Source organism: Mus musculus, chromosome 5, assembly GCF_000001635.26.
Source record: "Mus musculus strain C57BL/6J chromosome 5, GRCm38.p6 C57BL/6J".
Lineage (NCBI taxonomy): Eukaryota > Metazoa > Chordata > Mammalia > Rodentia > Muridae > Mus > Mus musculus.
In genome coordinates this window covers 142,005,894-142,025,342 of record NC_000071.6, presented here as the reverse complement: position 1 = coordinate 142,025,342, position 19,449 = coordinate 142,005,894, and the positions used below count along the sequence as shown (strand labels likewise).

Below are 19,449 nucleotides of genomic sequence, written 5' to 3'. Positions count from 1 at the left end.
ACACACACATGCGCACATACACACAAGCACATATGCACAAGTATACACACATGCACACATATAAACATATGCATACATGCACACAAGCACACATGCAGACACATGCCCCCACACATGTACACATGCACATACATACATACATACATACATGGACATGCATGCACATAGGCACAAACACATGTACACATGTACATACACAATGAAAACAAAACAAAAATGAAACAAGGTTGGTATGTGTCAAAAGAAAAAAGAAAAGGGAGAAGAAGGAAGGAGAACGGGTGAGAAGGAGGAATCGGGCTGCTGGGAAGTGACTGAGGTTTCTTTTGTCCCCCTCTTGGAGACCTCTGTGAGTTTTCCTCTGGGGTCTCCTGAAAGCACATGTGCTAAAGGGTGTCTTTGGAATGTAGTTCTGCCAGGCTGGTAACACTAGGAGGAGGGATGGGTCCTTGAGGCTGTTCTTGGATCTCCCCTTTCTTATCTCACTGGCCTCTTCCTTCCTTCCTTCCTTCCTTCCTTCCTTCCTTCCTTCCTTCCTTCCTTCCGGGCTGCCGTAAGGAGGTTAACGGTTCTGCTCCACTGCACAGTCCACACCAATATGTTCCCCGCTGGCTTCTCACAGTGCTCTGTCACAGCGATGGGAAGCAGACGCCCTCTGCCGCAGTCTCCAAGGCAGTCTGGGTGACTCTGCTCTAGCATTCCATCAGCCCCAATTACTGCCTGTGCAGTTCCGGCATGCTTTCCTGTCACATGTTCACCTCTCGGAAATAAGCCAAGGAACAGATGTTCAATAAATGCATTCTGCATCACTTAAGTGAGAGTCGTTTCCTGAAGTTTCGCAATGGCTTCTGCACCTTCGCTTTGACCCCTGCAGGGTGGAGATCCTGCCCTTCATCCACAGCCAGCTCCTCTCTAAGCCTTAGGGAGTCTCAGAGCACCAAACACTAGGGACAACCTCACCTGAGTGGGTCAACAAGGAAGCTGCTTCTTGTCTGTAAAAGTTAATTTGGGTTGTCAACTTGGCCATATTTGGGATGAACTAAGAAACACACCTCTGGGTGGATCTGTGAGCACATTTCCCTGAAGAATTAACAAGATGAAGGAAGATCCTCTTCCAGGGTAGATACCTTCTGGAAGCCACCCAGATCTAAACACGTGTGAGGGAAGGGCTGCTGATTTTGCCTGCCTGCTTTCCCTTTTTGCTGATCACTGCATATACTCTGCAGCTTCTCCACTGATGCTCCAACCAACCTTTGCCAACATCAGAATTCAGTTTCTTCATCCTTCCAACAGGGACTAGAGACCAGATGTTCTTCCGGAGTCTCCCAGGCCTTCAGAGTCAGGAGTAGCTAGTGGGTTCTGAGCCTCTTCAGCATGCAGACAAACCTTGTTGGATCACCAGCCCGTATCTGATAAATGCCCTTTGCAACATACATTCGTTCTGTTGATTCCGTTCCCCTAGAGAAGCCTCACAGCTACACCTTCTCTCCTCTCACACAAAGTCTTGAGTCATAGGAAAATAAGAAATGATTTGGTGAAACAATCCTTTCACCTGAGCGACCTGCCTATGGAGCTATGGCATCCCACACTCTGCCTCTGCCTCTGCCTCTCTATCCCCAGTCCTGGTTGGATGCCTGTTGTCACCCGGAGCTCTATTAAAACATTAGCCATTCTTCTCAGGCCTCTTGTGTTCCTAGATCCCTTGCTTCCTTTTCTCCTAATGACTGTCATTAGAAGTGACTCATATACTTGAGGACAATGGAACAGAAATACCCCCCCCCAAAAGAGAGACAAGAAAAGAGCTGTAGCCAGTAAGTCCTTCCAGGCAGTGTTTTCAAAGGAAACAATAGTTTCAGCTGGAGAGGTCTTCATTAATGTGGTGATTTCACCCTGGTCCATCTGGAGAAAGGACAGGCGCTGGCTCATAGCTCCTGGAAGAGTGAGGGCCACAGCCTTATTCTGCAGAGCTGGCTTCCAGCCTAGCCGCCTCCCAGACTTCTTGTTGGAAGCTGCTACCTCCTGCTACTCAAAGTAAGGCCTCTGGGGACATTTTCTCCCCATTGACCAGCAGCTAAGCTCTATACTCCTAAGGACAGGCCTTAAAGCAAACTTCTGATTTTTGCTGGGGGAAAAAAAAAGGTGTGTGTGTGGACCTGGACAGGGTGGTTGCATGCCTTTAACCCTACACTTGGGAGGTAGGTAGCTCTCTGTGAATTTGAGGCCAGTCTGGTGTATGCTCAGACAGTGCTTCACTAAGTAATCACACCTGGCCAGGCCTGGATCTGTTCTCAGGATTAAACTGCATCCAGCCACACCTCTGTGTAACTGTCTCTATTTGCAGATCCAACAACGAAAAGCTCTGTCGTGTGAGGGTGGGGTAGGGGTGGGGCTTAGCTAAGGAAGTTAAGAGAAGAAAGGCAAGATCAGGAGGGGATGGAGCTATGGAAAAGTGGTGAGGAGGCTGTGGCTGTGACTCTCATCAGAGGTGGGATTTCTCTGAGGGAGAAAGAAGCTAGATAGGGCAAAATGGCTTTCACTGGGCCTCAGGTGGGTCATGTGGGCCACGGAATGCTAATGCCATATAGCATGAGGCAGACCTTGCCTTGGCTACCCTGAACTTCAAGCTGGAGGAGTCATATCTGCAAGCTCTATGCAGGCATTACAGGCGAGTCAACAGAAAAGGTTTGTGAGTCGGTAAAAGATTTGTGTCTTTGGTGTAATTAGAAGTATATCTCAGAAATGAAGATTTTTGGAAACGGGTGGCAGCCAAATCAGACAGATGCCAACACTGCTGAAATCCATCACTCTTTAAACAGTAGGATGCAAAAACAAAACGAAACAAAACAAAACAACTGCTCCTACAGTCAAAGGCCTAACCATGGACACTCCCTGAGTAGTCATAGAAAAAAAGGGGTGAGGGGCACACAATCTGTTGGTTTGCTGTGATGAGCAGTACTGTAACAAACTGCTCAGCTGGCTCTTCTTCCCCCAAACCAAAGATAAGATTACAAATCGATCCCATCAGAAGACCCACTAGGCCAATTGGTAAGTTAGAATTCTCCAAATAGACTTAGGCATGTAACAAACACAGTTTCAAGTCTGGGAACTGCATGCTTGTGTGCTATGTGCACATCTGTGTGCATGCCCTGTGCACACATGCACACACCCCACTATGTGCCTTTATGGAACTGAGAGTCCAGGACGAAAAGCAAATACTTAGGACAGGGGAGGGTCAACACTGCCACGAAAGGGCAGCAGGAACTTCCTTAAAGATGATCCTGTGAATGGGGTCAATTCAGAGAGAGACCATTAAGTAAAAATTGCTAACTCTAAAACAAAGCTCCAACATAGACTTCACTAAGCATTGTAGCATCATGCTGTCCCACAAAGTGACAATAACCACATTCTGGTACATAATGCTTGCTCCTGAGCTGGGTGGTGGTGGCTCATACCTTTAATCCTAGTACTTGGGAGGCAGAGAAAGGCAGATATCTGTGAGTTCGAGGCCAGCCTGGTATATAGATTGAGTTCCAGGACAGCTAGGACTACACAGAGAAACCCTGTCTCAAAAAACCTGATGATGATGACGATGATGAAGAAGAATGCTACTCCTGTGCACCTTCAGAGCCAGAGGCATAAGCCTTGCCAAGGATGCCCAAAGAATTTTGCAGACTGGAGAAGAAAAAGAAGGCACTACAGAAACTCCTACTCCACCCTAAGTTCTCATCCAGGGGCTCATAGCAGCCCTGCTCAGCATCTCCAGCTTAGCTTTCTTACCACATAAGCCACTTTGTTCTTCTGCAATACACTGTAATTTGGAGGGGGCAGGGGAGGCAGGGGAGATAGGTCTTACATAGCCCCACTGGCCTTGATCCTCCTGCCTCCACCTCCTGAGTGCTGGGATTACAGGTGTACACTGCATTGTCCAGTTTACTTTCTCTGCTGCACATCCTAACAGGTTTTTTTCTTGCTACAGAAACCTGTTGGCCCTACTCCATCTCCTGGGTACTTGCTCCTGACAGGTACACACAGCAATGAGACTATTTCCCAATCTTAAACCTCTAGCCTAGGGCTGCCAAGCTAGGCCTTTTCTCATGAGCCCTGCTCATTCTAGGTCCCCTCTGAGGACCTGGTTTTCTTGCCATCCCTGTGGCCGGTCACCAGGAGGTGACTTCCACACTCCATCAGGCACCATTGAGCCACCAGGGTGGCATGACATGGCGATCAGCTGACCAACAAGCTTGTCCTTTTTGAAGGGAGGTTAAGGTCAATGTCAAAGGTCTCCTTAGGTCTACAACTCCCAAGCTCTTGATTCAGCAATGGGATGCCATCCTCTGAGCATAAGGATCCTGGTGTCTTTACCAGAGAAGCTGCTACCCCCAAGAGACCCTCTAGCCTGGGCTTGCTGGCTTCCCTTGCAGCTTGCTGGCTTCCCTTGCAGAGGGTGGTGAGAAGTGCATCACCTCTCATCTGCGATCCATCCACTTCCTCCTGCATCCCCCTCCCAGCTACACACGACTCTGCCCGAGCTGCATGCGGTCCTGGGTCATGGGAGGTGCCTCATATAAAGTGTTGAAGGGTAACTGAAGGCTGCAGAGTACCCCACAGCATAGGGGACTTGTCACCTATGGCAGGGGGAGAGTTCTGGGTGATATAGCCATATGATCCTGGAGGGCACCCCTCACCCATGTTCTGTCAGTAAACCCAGTCAATGCATCAACTCCCCAAGACAGGCTGGGGTTGAATCATTACTTTGGTCTTTTGTTGTTGTTGGCATGCTATAGCGGGTAGGCAGATGTTGCTTTGTGTCTCATCAGGAAGAGCTCACACCATAGAAGTCGACTATGATCCAGGGAGGTCTCCCCATCCCCAGTGACACCACTACATCTAACTGTGACATTTCATGTTACCCCCGCCACAGTGCACTTCTCTGTTTCGACCATCAATCTAACCAAGTAATTTGTTTTTGACTTCTGACTCTGGGTGGTATTGATGATAGACACCTCCCACCTCCATTTCAACCCTCACGATCATCAGGTTGTCTCCATTTCTGCTGAATCACAGGCCAAAAATGGATGCCTGATGTTGCAGTTGGAGTCAGCTTTCAACTGTGGATTTCTCAAGCTTGATGTAGTTCAACATGGGGGTTCACCTAAATGTTTGCCACCCAACCTCTACTTCATCTTATCTACAGGGCTTATAGATGAATTAGTGAGTGAAGGAAGGAAGGAAGGAAGGAAGGAAGGAAGGAAGGAAGGAAGGAAATTCACGTTCCCAGAAGGAATGTAAGTACTTGGATCTATCAATGTAGTAACATTGTCTATAAAGGAAGCAGGCTGGTAGGACAGTGTGGTGGTTTGAATGGGAGTCTCTGGCATGGGAATACTTGGTCCCCAGTAGGTGTCTATTTAGGGAAGATTAGGAGCTGTAGTCTGGCTGTCACTGTGTGTTGGGGGGGCGGGGGAGTAAGGGGGGGGAGAGAGAGAGCTCATATGGCCTCCATCTTGTCTTCTGAAACATGGTCTTTCACTGGACCTGGAACTCACCAAGTAGGCTAGGTTGACTAGCCAGTAATCCACCTGCCTCTACCTCCCCAGTGCTGGGATTATAAGTGTCATATCCCCACAATGGCGTTTCAAAACTGTTCATCCCAGAGCTTAAACTCAAGTCCTCCTGCTTGCCCAGAGGGCACTTTACTGACTGAGCCATCTCCCTCGATCCCTCTTCTGAGCCTTTTTGTAGTGTTCTCCATCTCTTGTAAGAAAGTGATATTTCTAATCTTCTCAACAGGAAGGCAGATTGGACCCAGGGAACAAGGGTGCACAAAGAGCCCAGTCTGTCCTTGGTCACTTCTCCCAAAGAGCTAAAGACATAAAAACAAGTTCAGCGGCCATCCTCAATGGAAGTCTCCTTCAGATGTGCTCACGCCTCCCCTGCCTCTGCCTTTCTTTCCAAAGCTGTGAGCTGTAACTTAGGATACCTCACCACTGGGTTTCCTGAAGACAGTGATGGCTCCTCTAGGTAGCACCATCTCTCTGGAGTCACAGATCAGCAACAGTGGGCCAGAGCTATGGCTTCCTCGGGGAGCTTGGGTCAGTCCTCTAGATTCAGAGATTCCCCTAAAAGCTGCCAGTCAGGGCTTGCCAGTTAGTTCCCTGGAATGATATCATTCTACTCTGGGCCTCTGGAGGTGGCATGAAACACAGCCATCTAGCCCCACCTCAAACCTACATATTCTGGGATCTCTGGAGAGAAAATGTAGATTTAGGAGCTTCTAGGGCAGCTCTCAATTAGTGGGCTGTGACCCCTTTGGGGTCAAACAATCTTTTCACAGGGGTCGAACATCAGATATCCTGCATATCAGATATTTACATTATGATTCATAACAGTAGCAAAACTATAGTTATAGAGTAGCAACAAAAGTAATGTTACGGGGGGAGGGGGTCATCACAACATGAGGAGCTGCCTTAAAGGGTCACAGCATTAGTAAGGAGAACCCTAGGGGTCACCGTTCCAAGAACTGTGCCATGAGGTTACTGCCCACCAAGGACCTTTGTCCCAATTATTTTTCACTCTATCCCTCCCTCCTTTCTTCCTTCCTCTCTTTCTGTTTCCTTTCTCCTTTTCTCTGCTTTCTTTCCACCCTCACTTGGACCTTCCTTTTCCCCCTTTGGCTCCTCCCCTGGCCCTCCTCCTGCCCCTCCCCCACTCATCCCCCCCCACCCCTGTGCTTCCTCCCACAGTCTTGCACTCTGCCTCTAGTTAGAGCCTAACCACTAACAAGAGAAAAGCCCCACACCACAAACTACCTCCTTCCTTTCTGAGGAAACACATCAACTGCTCCCTGCAAGATCTTTGATGAGGACAACAGGTCAGATACTCCCTGCAGCCCACACCCTCAATACAGCCATATAGCCTATAAGTCAGACAAATTAAGATCATTCAAAACTCATTTGGGACACCCTCTGGTAAATGCTGGACGTCACTAAGCATCACCTCCTTGAATGAAGGAAGTGGCTGACTAGGGACTGTTAGAGGTTTACAGGGCAGCCCTGCTTCCCTGTCCCTCTGTTTCCTGCTCTGCCAAGATGTGAACAAGCAGACTCGGCTCCTTCAACCACATGTGAGAGCCACTCCCCTGCCATGATGGGCTGTATCCCCCCCAAACCATGAGCCTAACAGACCTTCCTTAAGTCACTGCTTGGTCACAGCAATGGGAAAAGGAAAAAGGAAAGAAGGAAGGCAGGAAGGAAGGGAGGGAGGGAAGGAGGGAAGGATGGAAGAGCAGAGGTTAATTAAAAGAAACTTTGGGCTGGAGAGATGGGTAACAGTGCTCAGTGCAGAAGGCCTGAGTTCAGTTCTCAGCATCCATAGCGGTTAGATCACAAATGTCTGGAACAGTGCCCTCTTCTGGTCTCATGCACAGACCCACCTACCCACACATACACACATAATTTTTTTTTTTAATTCTTTAAAAAATGAAGGGAACCTGGGCTGCTATGAATCTGCACCACTGGGGTATAAGCTGAGCCACCAAATGTTTGAGTAACACTGTGGAGGAGAAAGTCGTGAGGCTTTGTGATCGGGAGGGCATAGGCCTCCGGCCTCTGGAAGAAGGCTGGCCTCTGCGTCCTGCTTATCTTCTCCTGTGAGACCTGTCACTCAGCTTGACAGTACGAGGGGCCTCGGGCGATGCAGAAGCTCTGGCTGAATTCAGCATAGAATGAAATTACAGCTCACTGTCCAACGTGATTTTTATATTCTAACTTGCCTGGTTGTATTATTAAGATAACACAACCCCATCTGTCACAGAGAAGCCATGAAATTAGAGGTATTAACAGGATAAAATGTCATCATTTCTTCTATCTTTATCCTCAAGACCAAGGCCAGTTCTCCTGGTGGGAGCTGGGGTATACATAATTCCTACTGTTGGTGTTTAGTTGTCTGTCTGTTTTTGAGACAGTCTCTCATTTAGCCTAGGCTAGCCTCGAACTTACTATGTATCCAAGGATGACCTTGACTGTCTGGTCCTCCTGCTTCTGAAGGCTTGCACCACACACCTGACTTTGCTATGCTGGGGTTGAACGCAGAGCTTTGTGCACAGTAGGCAATCATTCTACTGCCTGAGTCACACCCTCAGGCTATTCGGTGCTATTCTTCTAGGAGCTAAAGACCGCTTAGTCAGAATTTCAGGGGACAAAAGTGTCTGAGCCCAGGCTCCTGCATGCGGCTGTGTTCTGTGAGGATCGTACTTCTGTATTCTCTTCTGAAAGGCAGGATGTGAGCTCTATGTAGCTCTGGGGCCACTCTGCCCAGAGACAACTCCTCTCATTCTGACGATATTCAAGGTAAGAGCTCATCCCAGCTACACTGCCTCTGGCAGTTTTGCAATCTCAAGCAAGATGATCTGGGCCTCTGCCACAATGGCATGCCACATTTTCCCTGTCCGAAAAGGTCCAATTTATAATGCCAGGGACAGAGGTATCCATCTGACCTTAGTGTAGATTCACATGCATCTGCTTCTCCTGGTAACCTGGCGGAATGAAATGCATATGCCTTTCAGACAGGAGACAGGAGCTCATTAAATGCAAGAATTACTGGCTGCCCGCTAGCAGGTGGATGCACATATTACAACCTACACGCCGGCTGTTACCGTTAATTCCAGGTCATTCTGGGCTACGGCTGAGTTCTTGTGTTGTTTGTTTCTTGCAGTTTCCGATACACCAGAATGTTCACACTTCATTAAACATCTCGAGCACATCACAAGGGCAGCAAATCTTTCACAAATACTCTTGAGCATTCCTTCATGGCCTTTATAAGGGACTAACACTATACAAGTTCTATGTGTCTCTTTCTAAACTTACCCCTGCCCCCTCCCCAATTCTTAATAGAGCTTCTTCCCTGCCAGCTAGCTTAGCATTTTTTAGTGCTGTTGCATAGGCCACAAGGGAGGAAACTCTACCAGTGGACCCCGCGTGTTATGATACCAACCTGCCAAGCAAGATGCACCAATTGGTAAAACAGTAGAATGAGTGAGTATTACTGGGGTAGTCAACTCTTTCTTACTGGATTTGAAGTCCACTCCACAGGACAGAATCACACCAGGTACTGTGAGCCTGGTCAAAAGCCTGTGGCTTGGGAAATTATAGGCCCTAGGGAGGAGCCTACTAATGTCACTGTGGTATACAGGGATATGTTCAAGCACATATGCAGAATAAGTAAATAAGTAAATAAATGAAGCAAGCAAGTGAAAAAGTAAGAAGATCACACGAAGTGAATGGTAACTAAATGTAAGATTCGTTCGGAGGCGAGACACTCAGTAGCTGGTGTGGCAGGTAAGAGCCCACGATTGAGCAGGACAAGGATGTACTTCCCAGACACAACCCTGGAGATGAGAGACAGCAGAACGTCACTCCAGTTATTCCAGAGAGGTGATGGGTAGGGTGGTGAGGAGTGTGTGTGTGTGTGGACAACTCTACCACTGCTGACTTGATGAACGATCATTGCTCCTTAGTGGTGGAGCCATTGCTAAGTCACCATGTTCTAGTACATCAATAACCCCCTGCCCACATTCATACAAGTGACCCTGAAAAAAAACTCAGGGCATCACAAAGCAAGTCATAGCAACAGAAGTAGAGGGAGACAATTCTGGGAAGACATTGTCTGGACGGAGCAGGAGATGGATAAGAAAGGGCAGTGGAGGAGAATATGATGAAAACATGAGACTGTCAAAGGATTCGTTATAAGATATGAATAAAGTGGCATGCTTGAAGTCTCCCATCTCCGTTAGGGTTTCTATTGATGTGATCAAAAAACAAACAACTGAACAGAAAACCCAAGACCATTAGCAGCCCAAGAAGGAAAGGGTTTACCTCATTCACATCACAGGCCGTCAACAAAGACAGTCAAGGAGGGTGGGCCTGGAGTCGGGAACTGAAGCAGAGGCCATGGAGGGGTGCTGCTTGCTGGATTGCTCCTAAGGCTTGTTTCCTGATGGACCCCAGCCCCTAGGGGTAGAGCTGCTTCCAATGGGCTGCCCCTCAGACATCAACCATCAGTCCAGAAAATGTCTCGTCTACAGACTTGTCTACAGGCCAACTCTACAGCAGCACTTTCTTGACTAAGATTGCTTTTTCCTGGATGACCCTACCTTGTGTCAGGTCGACACACAGGCTTCCTAACTGTTCTCTGTGTAACCCACTCTCCACGCCAGCCTTGGGCTAAGCTGCATCTCTGCTTATTGGCACATCTGGTACCAGGTTAATGCCTCAAGTTCTCTGCAACATTGTTCAATGCATCTGGTTACACAGGGCAAGGCCACCAGAGAGATCGCCAGGTCTCTGCCCCATAGGGATATGTCTAACTAAGCATGGGAAGAAAGGCTGTACAGTCTGGCTCCTGCGTGGCCTGGAGTCTCTGAGCAAGGCACTAAGGGGCTGTGCTTTGGGAAGGCAAGATGCAGAGCATACACACTCTTGGTACCAATCTCCCTTCTAGTTTCCTTTCTGCTGCTATGATGAAACACACCAACCAAAAGTGGCTGAGGGGAGGAAGTGTTTATTTCATCTTATATTTTCAGGTCTCACAGTCTATCAGGGAAGTCAGTGCAACAACTCAAGGTAGGAATTTGAAACAGAAATCATAGAGGGATTCTATTTACTAGCTAGCATGCAGGCTTATGCTCAGCTGGCTTCATTTTCGTTTTTTATGTGTATGAGTGCCGTTGTCTACAGGTCTATTTACTACATCTGTGCACTGCCCCCAGAGCCCAACAGAGGGCGCTAGATCTACTAAGAATGAAATTACAGATGGTTGTGGGTGCTGGGAATTGAACCTGGACCCTCTTGAGGAATCCAGTGCTCTTAAGCACTGAGCCATCTCTCCAACCCCCATCTACCTTTCTTATACAGCCCAGACCCACTTAACTAAGGATGGTGCTCCCCACAGTGGACTATGTCCTCCCACATCAATCAATGAAAAATAATCTCTCATAGACATGAGCACAGGTCAATATGATCCAAGAAATTCTTCAATTGAGCTTCCCTTTTCCTAGGTGACCATAAGCTTGAATCAAATTGACAATAAAACCTTACTGGGAGATTCTACTCCTGTCAGCTTGATACATAAACATATTCACCGTTAAACTACAATCTTTCCTTTCTTGCTTGTCCCCAGGATCTCACATTAATATTACAGTATAGAATAGAACTTTAAAAGTCCCAGTCTCTAAAAATTCAAATGCTTTAAAAGCCCAAGGTCTCTCTAAAAATACAAGATCCCTTAACTTCTGGCTCATTGGAAATAAAACACAAATCACATTTCACAGCAGTGCTCAGACCTCTGTGCCCTTAAATTCTCGAGACAGGGAGAGGGGCCAGGTCCGAAGGCAGGCATGGGGTTAAAAACGGAGGCTGCCTTGGCGTGGTATGGAGCACTGTAACATGTCCAGCAGTGTCTGGTCCTGTTATTCCTTTATGTTCTCCTTGTTTCTGTGCCAGGTATGGCACTTGGATATGATGACAGAGATACAAAAAAGACAACATAGACACAGTTCTTTATAGAGTTCCTAGGCAACACATCTATAAATCAAAAGAGCAAAGCGAAAGCCACAGTGAGTTAGGTGAGTTCACCATTCCTGTGGGTCTCCTACTGGCAGCTGAAGGGCAAGCTGAAGAGTAACTACTCTCATACAAGGTCGGTGCAGGGTACAGATGCCCACTCCATACACTGAGCTCTGTGCTTAGGCTCAGGCCTCCTGCTCACACCCGTGTTTGACTCATAGCTAGGTATATTCACAACCCAAATCCTGATGATTTCGAAGTCTTGGGGGAGCACTTTCTAAAAGGGATGTCAGTCAAATCAGACAGATGTCAACACTACTGAAATTCATCATTCTTTAAACTGTAGAACACAAATGATTAGTGGATCAGAAAATCAATGCAGTGGCCGTGTGTGTGTGTGTGTGTGTGTGTGTGTGTGTATCAGATTTCTTATTGTACACTGCAATAAAAAATTTCCAGTGGCCACTGCACAGCCACCTGTCATGTAAGTGTAAGAGAGATGACATCTGTTTTCTTTTTATTTCATATACAAGTTACAGAGAAAACCTGAGAGCTGTTTCCACCAGGCTTGATATATGCAGAATGGAAAAAAGAATAGCAAATTCTAGAGCTGGCAGAGCATTGCAGTGAGGCCCTAGTCTGGAGGGGGTGAGCTGAGTGATTTTTACATTCCATTTTTTCCCAGCATTTTCTAGCTACATGATCCAGGGGGAAGACAGCCCTCTCTCTGAGCTTCCATTTATTTTCCTCTGTAGAATGGGTGGTACGTGCTCTCTGTGTCTATTAATAGATGGTAAATGAAATCAGGTAATGAGTGGAAAAACAGAGGCAGGATAAGGGATGCTGGTCCAGAGGCAGGATAAGGGATGCTGGTCCAGTGTCCTCCCAGTGAGTGAGCCACTCCATTCCTGCAAACTCCAAGAGAGCACATTAAGCCCCCACACAACAGACTAGCCTGTATGTACTCTGCTTGGCTTTTAGTAGTTTGGGTAATGCTGGAAGGATCTGGAGTATCGTGCTGTTTGGAAGGAGAGCCTGAGGTTAGAGCATCTCTGGGGTTGGGGAAACAAAGCTTTTGTGCAGTGTCATCTAATGCCACTGTGAGAATTTCCCAAGAGGGGATCAGAACAGAGCTTTGCAAACGGGTGTTCATTTATAATCCTTACTTTAGAAAACCTTTCAAAGCCCAAGTGAGCACTTAGGAGCTTTGCTAATGTTCTCGAAATGTGGATAACCAAATGTTTTTTTCTCATTTCTTTTAAAATATAAAATATTTCTCCTTCATTACAAGGTAATGTTCTGAGACCAGAATGAATCATGATAGCACAAACATACCTGTTATGAAAAGAAAAATGATAAGGGAAGTAAAAGCAGGAGAAAGGGGAAACATTGGTACAGTCCAAGTGTTGATTTATTGTATAATTCATCTTTGGACCCTTGATAGAAAAATCAACATCTGCGTCTTAATGGATGTGTTTTTTAAAATGGATAGAGGGAGTCTGCTAATCTACATAGGTTTGCTTGGGAACAGAACTGTAATCTATTACATTTGTGTGGATAAATATATGTGTGTGTATATATACACACACATATATAGTATATTATATAAAAATATATAATATATTATAGTGTATGTGCATGTATGAGTGTGAGCGTGTAGGAATCTGTGTAGGTATTACCATGGCACATGTATGGAAGTAAGAACATAATTTGGGTGGCAGTCATTGCCCCCCACCTTTTCTGAGACAGGGTCTGTTGTTCAGTGTTGCTTGAATGCCACCAGCCAACTCTTCTGCCTCTGCCTCTCATCTCCTAGTAAAGGTGTACTGAGGTCAGAGATGCTCAGCTCCTGAGTCTGAGGGGTCTGAACTCTGGATGTCAGCCTTAGGCAGCAAGAGTTTTACTTTCCTCCTCATTCTCTACTCCCTTGCTTTATTGTTGAAGCACGGGCTCTCACTAATTTGGCGGCACTGGCTGGCAAGTGCAACCAGACCCTGGGGTCTTTCTCTGTTTGCTTCCCAAGTGTTGGGGCTTCGGGTGTGTGCCAGTATGCCCAGCTGGCCCTCGCCTGACCCACTGAACTATCTTCCTAGCCCATGGTCTATATTTTATACTGCAAGTGACATGCACACACACACATGCACACACACACACACACACACACACACACACACACACACGCACACGCACATAGCTACATATCATTCCTTCTCCAGCCTTTCATGGCTTTTGAGCCATTTTGAGCCATGCCAATGGCAAGAGCCAAACACCTAGTCAGCGTCACTCACACGGGACCTCTGCTGGCTTTTGATGACTCCGTTCTTTCCCTCTCCTTCTACCTGATTAGAAAGTTGCTGAAGCAGACAGCAGCAGAAGAGATATGCTTCTAATTACACCAAGCGTTTCGACTGCAGAAGCTACACACCTCGGATTTTTCCCCCTCTGAAAACCAAAAGTGTTATTGATTTCTGGGAGCGCTATGAAATGCGAGTTACTTTCCACTGCCTTTTGGGTCATCATGATGGAAATCTGACAGGCAGCTCTCCCTGTGTGCTGGGGATCCCGGCCCTACACTTCTACAGAGCAGCCAACCTTTCTTCTGACCCCTTGGAAAGTTCACTTGGCTCAAACCATATTAGAGCAGCAGTGCTCAATTTGTAAGTTAATATGTTCTGTTTAAAATGCTTCCAGCGGAGAAGGTCAGGGAGGCACTGCTGTGAAATCTATTAGATGATATTGATGGAGCAGCTATAGGGGTGGCGGATGGAAGCAAGACAGGTGGTGTCACAGAAGTTAGAAAGTTCTTATCGGGCAATCCTGTGTGCCCAGGGTACCAGTCCGTAGTATTTCTCCTACGGGTGTGAGGATCAGAGGTTGAATCATCAGAAACCACCAAAGATCCAGGCAGGCGTGGTGGCCTCCTCTAAACCCAGCACCCAGGAGGCCAAGCCAGGTAGACCCTAGGACAAATACTTAGCTAGACTAGCTAGACTTGGTGACCTGCGGATTCAGCCAGGGACCCTGACTAGTAAGTAAGGCACAGAGCAAGTGGGGAAGACCCTGAAAGTCAAATTCCACACACAGACACAACCTGTGAACACCCACCCCCATTATGACTCACTCATATCCAAATGCGTGTGTGTGTGTGTGTGCATGCGCGGGCACACATACAAACACACCACAAGCACATACCACATACATATGCAAAGGGGGAAAAACCCACAATGAGCCAGGTGGACATAGCACACTGTGCACCATCCAGCTCAATACAACTCAGTATCAGAAGAGCCTGGGGGGTGTGGCAGGTGAGTGGTGGATTCAATTACCTCAGGGCTCCGCACCATACTGGGCTCTGCCCAGGGTGGGAATAACTTGCTTGCCTTCCTGAAGGGGCTTCCTGGATGGAAACTTGAGTTCGAGATAAAAAATGCATGTGCAGGAAGGAGCTGGGGAGACTGTGTTGTTGCTACTGTGCTTGGCTGTGGGGGAGGGGGGGAGGGGGCGGGCAGCAGGCAGCTTGTGAGCACCTCCCCCTTTCTCCCTGAGAATTTACCAGAGTCCCACAACCAGCAAGCAGCCACAAAAGCTCCAAATCCTTCCCCCAGTGGTCCCTGTGGAGAGCAGGGTGCTTTCCTGACCCTCTTTGAAGGGAGAGGAAACCAGGCCTGGGTAGACTAAAATTCCTACCTCCCCAGCTAAGCATTCCCAGCCTCCCTCAGTGTCTCCAGATTGACTGCCAAATTATGTTTCTACACACGCCCATGATTTCCCAAATGAAGCTGACAATTAATTTTATGAGTTATTCTTTTCTCTTTTAATATGCAAGCATTTAAATTTCCCCCCTTTCTGCTAGAAGGACCTACTCCAGGCTTTTCCAGCGCACAGCTCCAGCAGCTATAGGACACTCCAGGGACACTAAGTGGCCTCCCAGCAGCAAAGGAAGTGTGGATCAGCTATTGCCCACAAAGCCCTCCTGTGTCTAGGATTAAGCTTCAGGGTCTGTGGGGGGCAGATGGGGGTGCATGCAGAAGTCATGACTAAGAGGGGCTGTGCATTTGAATGCCTGCTCATTCTTCCAACACAGGCTACTAGGAAGCAACCCAAGCCCCACCCCCACTACCCCCACAACCCCTACCACAGTGCTGAGCCTTAGTCCTCTCTGCAGGTTCATACTGCAGGAGCCAAACAGGAGCCACGTTATTATACATTGTTACTAAGTCTCCACACCTTACAAGAACTGTTTCTGTTTCAAACCTAATGTATCCTACAAGCCATGATTTTCGGCTTACACTGAATCCCATGATGCATAGACACCCCTTTACCTTGCTGAGCTCCTGAACACCTGCGATGCTTCATTTCCAAACAATGTATCTTACACTTATCTACTCCACAGGCAGCCTTGAGACTGAGTCCCCTACTCTTCTGTCCAGGAGCTAACAACCAATTCTCTAGTCAGCTGGTTTTTATCAACCCCAACCTTCCCCATAAAAGGGGGGCTGCTCTCTAAAACCCCAACTTTGTGTGTGGAATTTGACTTTCAGTGACTTTATGAGCCAACCCTGAGCTGGTGGTCCTAGGTTCTATAAGAAAGCAGGCTGAGCAAGGCTTGAGGAGCAAGCCAGTAAATAAGCAGTACCCCTCCATAGCCTCTATATCAGTTCCTGCCTCCAGGTTTCTGCCCTAAATTTAACAAAACTCAACTTCCTTCAGTGATGGCAATTGTAAGTAGAAATAAACCCTTCCCTCCAGGAGTTGCTTTGGTTGTGGTTACTATAGTCACAATAGTAGAAACCTAATAGTAGACATCTTCCAGGTCAGCATTTGCCATTCCCACTTAAACCCATCATGGTTCTCAAGTGCCAACTACATACCAGCTAATGTTTCTAATCTCAAAGTCCTTTTTAATTAGGCCTCAATTTCCCTGGCAGTACACAGAACTCAAGGGCTCTGGAAATACAATGGGGGAGTCACAGTTAATGATAATAGGGTATAATCCATAGCCATGTTCATAATTTCATAAAGATTTATTTTTAATTACATGCATTTGCACGTGAGTGGATTGCTCACTGAGGCCAGAAGAGGGCGCTAGATCCCCTGGAGCTGGAGTTACAGAGAGCTTTAAGTTGTTCAACGTGAATGCTACAGATGTTCCTAGCCATGGAGCCACCTCTCTAGCCTCCATGTTAGTCATTTTAAATGTCTTCAAGTTTATTGTTATTTTATTAAACGGACTCATTAAAGCAAGCATTTATTGTCCAGGTCGTCCACTGTTTGCCTCTTCAAATGGGTGGTCAGGAGTCCCTTGCAGATGGGCAAGTCCTGCCCAGCTGTCCAGCATTTTAATATTTCTGCTACTTGCTGGGCAGGCAGCGCTGACTGTTTTTAATTTATAAAGGAGGATTTATGGACTCTCAGATGACAACCGACAGCCAATCAATAAGGGCTGATAATAACAGCATGTAATATCAAGGAACATTAGGTCTGAGGCAGGATTTGGGGAGAGAAGTGGGCAGTTAGAAACCTTATCATTTGAAAAAAGGTCATAGCCTGATAGAAATAAAAGTGCCTAGGAAAATAAAACTGCACCTGTGAACTGAAAGCCCCATACACCGCTGCATGAGGAAGAACGAACGGCTTTGAGACCAGGAGGGGAAAACTGCACCTGTGAACTGAAAGCCCCATACACCGCTGCATGAGGAAGAACGGCTTTGAGACCAGGAGGGGAAATTGTGTCCCCCAGCCAGGATTGGGGCTGCCATAGAATCAATGTGGACATTAAGAAAGGGCCTATTTATTACTGTTCAGGACAACAATGTTATGTGCCTGTGAATGTCATTCAGCTGCCCAGGGCTATAACTGGGGAATCTTCCAGAAAGCAGAGAAAGAGTTATTCTCTCTTGAAAGGCTTAACTCTATATCTTGGGGCTGTCTTAGCCTATATATGTTGAGGACCTCCTGGCTTTCAGACATTCTTCCTGACTATTTATTTGAGGGGTGAGGGAGCTTCTACTGATTTTACATTGTTGGCATGTATAATACAGGAAGAAAAGCACAAAACTTGTGAATTCTATTCCCAATAACCGTAGTCATAAACTAAAGCAGAATTGTGAATGGCTGTTCGCTTCGAAAGGTAATGACAGTGACATGGTGAATTGGACTGGCTCCTTGAGCAAAACCACAACTATGGTCCATTTAGGAAAGTCTGAATTCCTAGACCCTCCAGAGACCCCCATATATTACGTGCATAGACTCTTCTGTCCCCAGATCCCAGAGGAACCCAAGCTACTAGGAAGCTATGCCACTGGCTGCTGTAGGGTTAGATTTTCCCTCAAGGCTCTCAGAAACCGAAGCTCCCAGAGAAATAAAACACATAATCATGTCAAACCTTCTATGGGGTTGACTGGCTGATTAGAATGTCTGTGAGAGTTGGAATGTTACAAGTCCAGAGCCAAAGCACCTTGAGCTCTCTTTAGCCCTCGATTTCATCATTCCCAGCCCAGTTCCATGAATGACCTAACAACCTTAAGACTGCTGGTTAAATCCTTTTGCTATATATAAAAAAGACCTACAGCTTCCACCCACTCAGAGCCCAGGAATGCCATCAGACAGCATCCAAGGCCTGTGACAGCCTCAGACAGTATCTGAGGCCTGTGACACCATCAGACAGCAACAGGCCTGAGACAGCAACTATCCTGCTTTGCTGTGAGCTTTCCAACAAGGAATTCGAACAGTGTCTTGATTTATGACTTTCTTTGTTCTACAACAGTGGAGTACGACTTTTTGGATCAACTCAAATCTGTATTCCTTGTCTGTGGTCACTCATATCTGGCTCCAAAATAAACTGGCTTTTACCCATTTTGAGGTAAGACCTGTGTTTTTGTAGACATTTCACTTGAGAGTTGCACATTTCAATCAGACCTTGCCAACCCCAGTTCCCAGGTTCCCACAGTTTCCCCCCACCCCCCACCTCGCAGCTCACCTCCTTGTAAGGTGTACTCGGTCACTGCCCTGCTGAAGACACCCAGGCCTGCCCCGTTGTAGGCAGCCACCTGGATCTCATACTGGGTCCAGATGATGAGGTCGGTGACCAGGCAGTAGTTCACCTCTGGGCTGCTGATGTTCCTCTGCTGGTGTTCCCCAGGCAGGCCAGCCAGGCGGTACCTGCAGCCGAGAGGAAGCACGGGTGTGAGTACCGTAGGGACACCGCCCGCAGTGGACTGGAATCACCTCAAGAGGAAGGCAGAGGGAAGCAGCCATGAACTGGGCTTTGAGCTCATCCCTGACCAGAGCTTGCCTTGGACAATGGCTTCATGCTTGCTATACTCTAATCTCATGGTGACTGCAAACTCCAGATGAAGTAGAGTGGACTTGAACTTCTGTATGGTCATGGGAAAGTTCTGTTGTTTTTGTTACTCTTGCTTTGAGAGAGATCCTAGCCACTGGTGTAGTCCAGATTGGGCTCTGACTTGCAATAATCTTCACATCTCAACCCAAGTTCTGAGACTGCATGCATGCACCTCTGCACCCAGTCTGTTTTCCTTTTGAAAAAAAAAAAAGTAATAGAAATGCCCCTCCCCCCAAATGAGAGATTAGCCAAAGTTATTCTTAAAGCCTACACCATCAGTTAAGGCTTAGAGTGCCCCTGCTGCTAGAAGGAGGATATGGGGAGGGGTAGGCTGTTGGAACCAAAATAATGGCTCCCTCTTTCCCTCTGCCCCTCTCTCCCACTTCCTTCCTTCCTTTAGAGACAGGGTTTGCTATGCAGCCCAGGCTTCACTTGGATCCATGCTCAGCTTCCTGAACACCCAAGTTACATAGTTCTGAATTATTATGTTTTAAAGATTTTACACTTCAGGTGTGAACTGCCAAGTGCGTACAGTGACTATGGTAT

At 47.1% G+C, this 19,449-nt stretch overlaps 1 protein-coding gene across 2 annotated transcripts in view; it reads right to left on the bottom strand.

The window, feature by feature from the left end:
• Sdk1 (sidekick cell adhesion molecule 1) overlaps positions 1 to 19,449 on the bottom strand; it is a 974,090-nt gene that overhangs the window by 190,244 nt on the left and 764,397 nt on the right. For both annotated transcript variants that reach the window (XM_006504712.1, NM_177879.5), the window contains one exon: positions 18,538 to 18,719. In XM_006504712.1, coding sequence (XP_006504775.1) covers positions 18,538 to 18,719 — 182 coding nt within the window. The remainder of the gene's footprint in view (positions 1 to 18,537; positions 18,720 to 19,449) is intronic.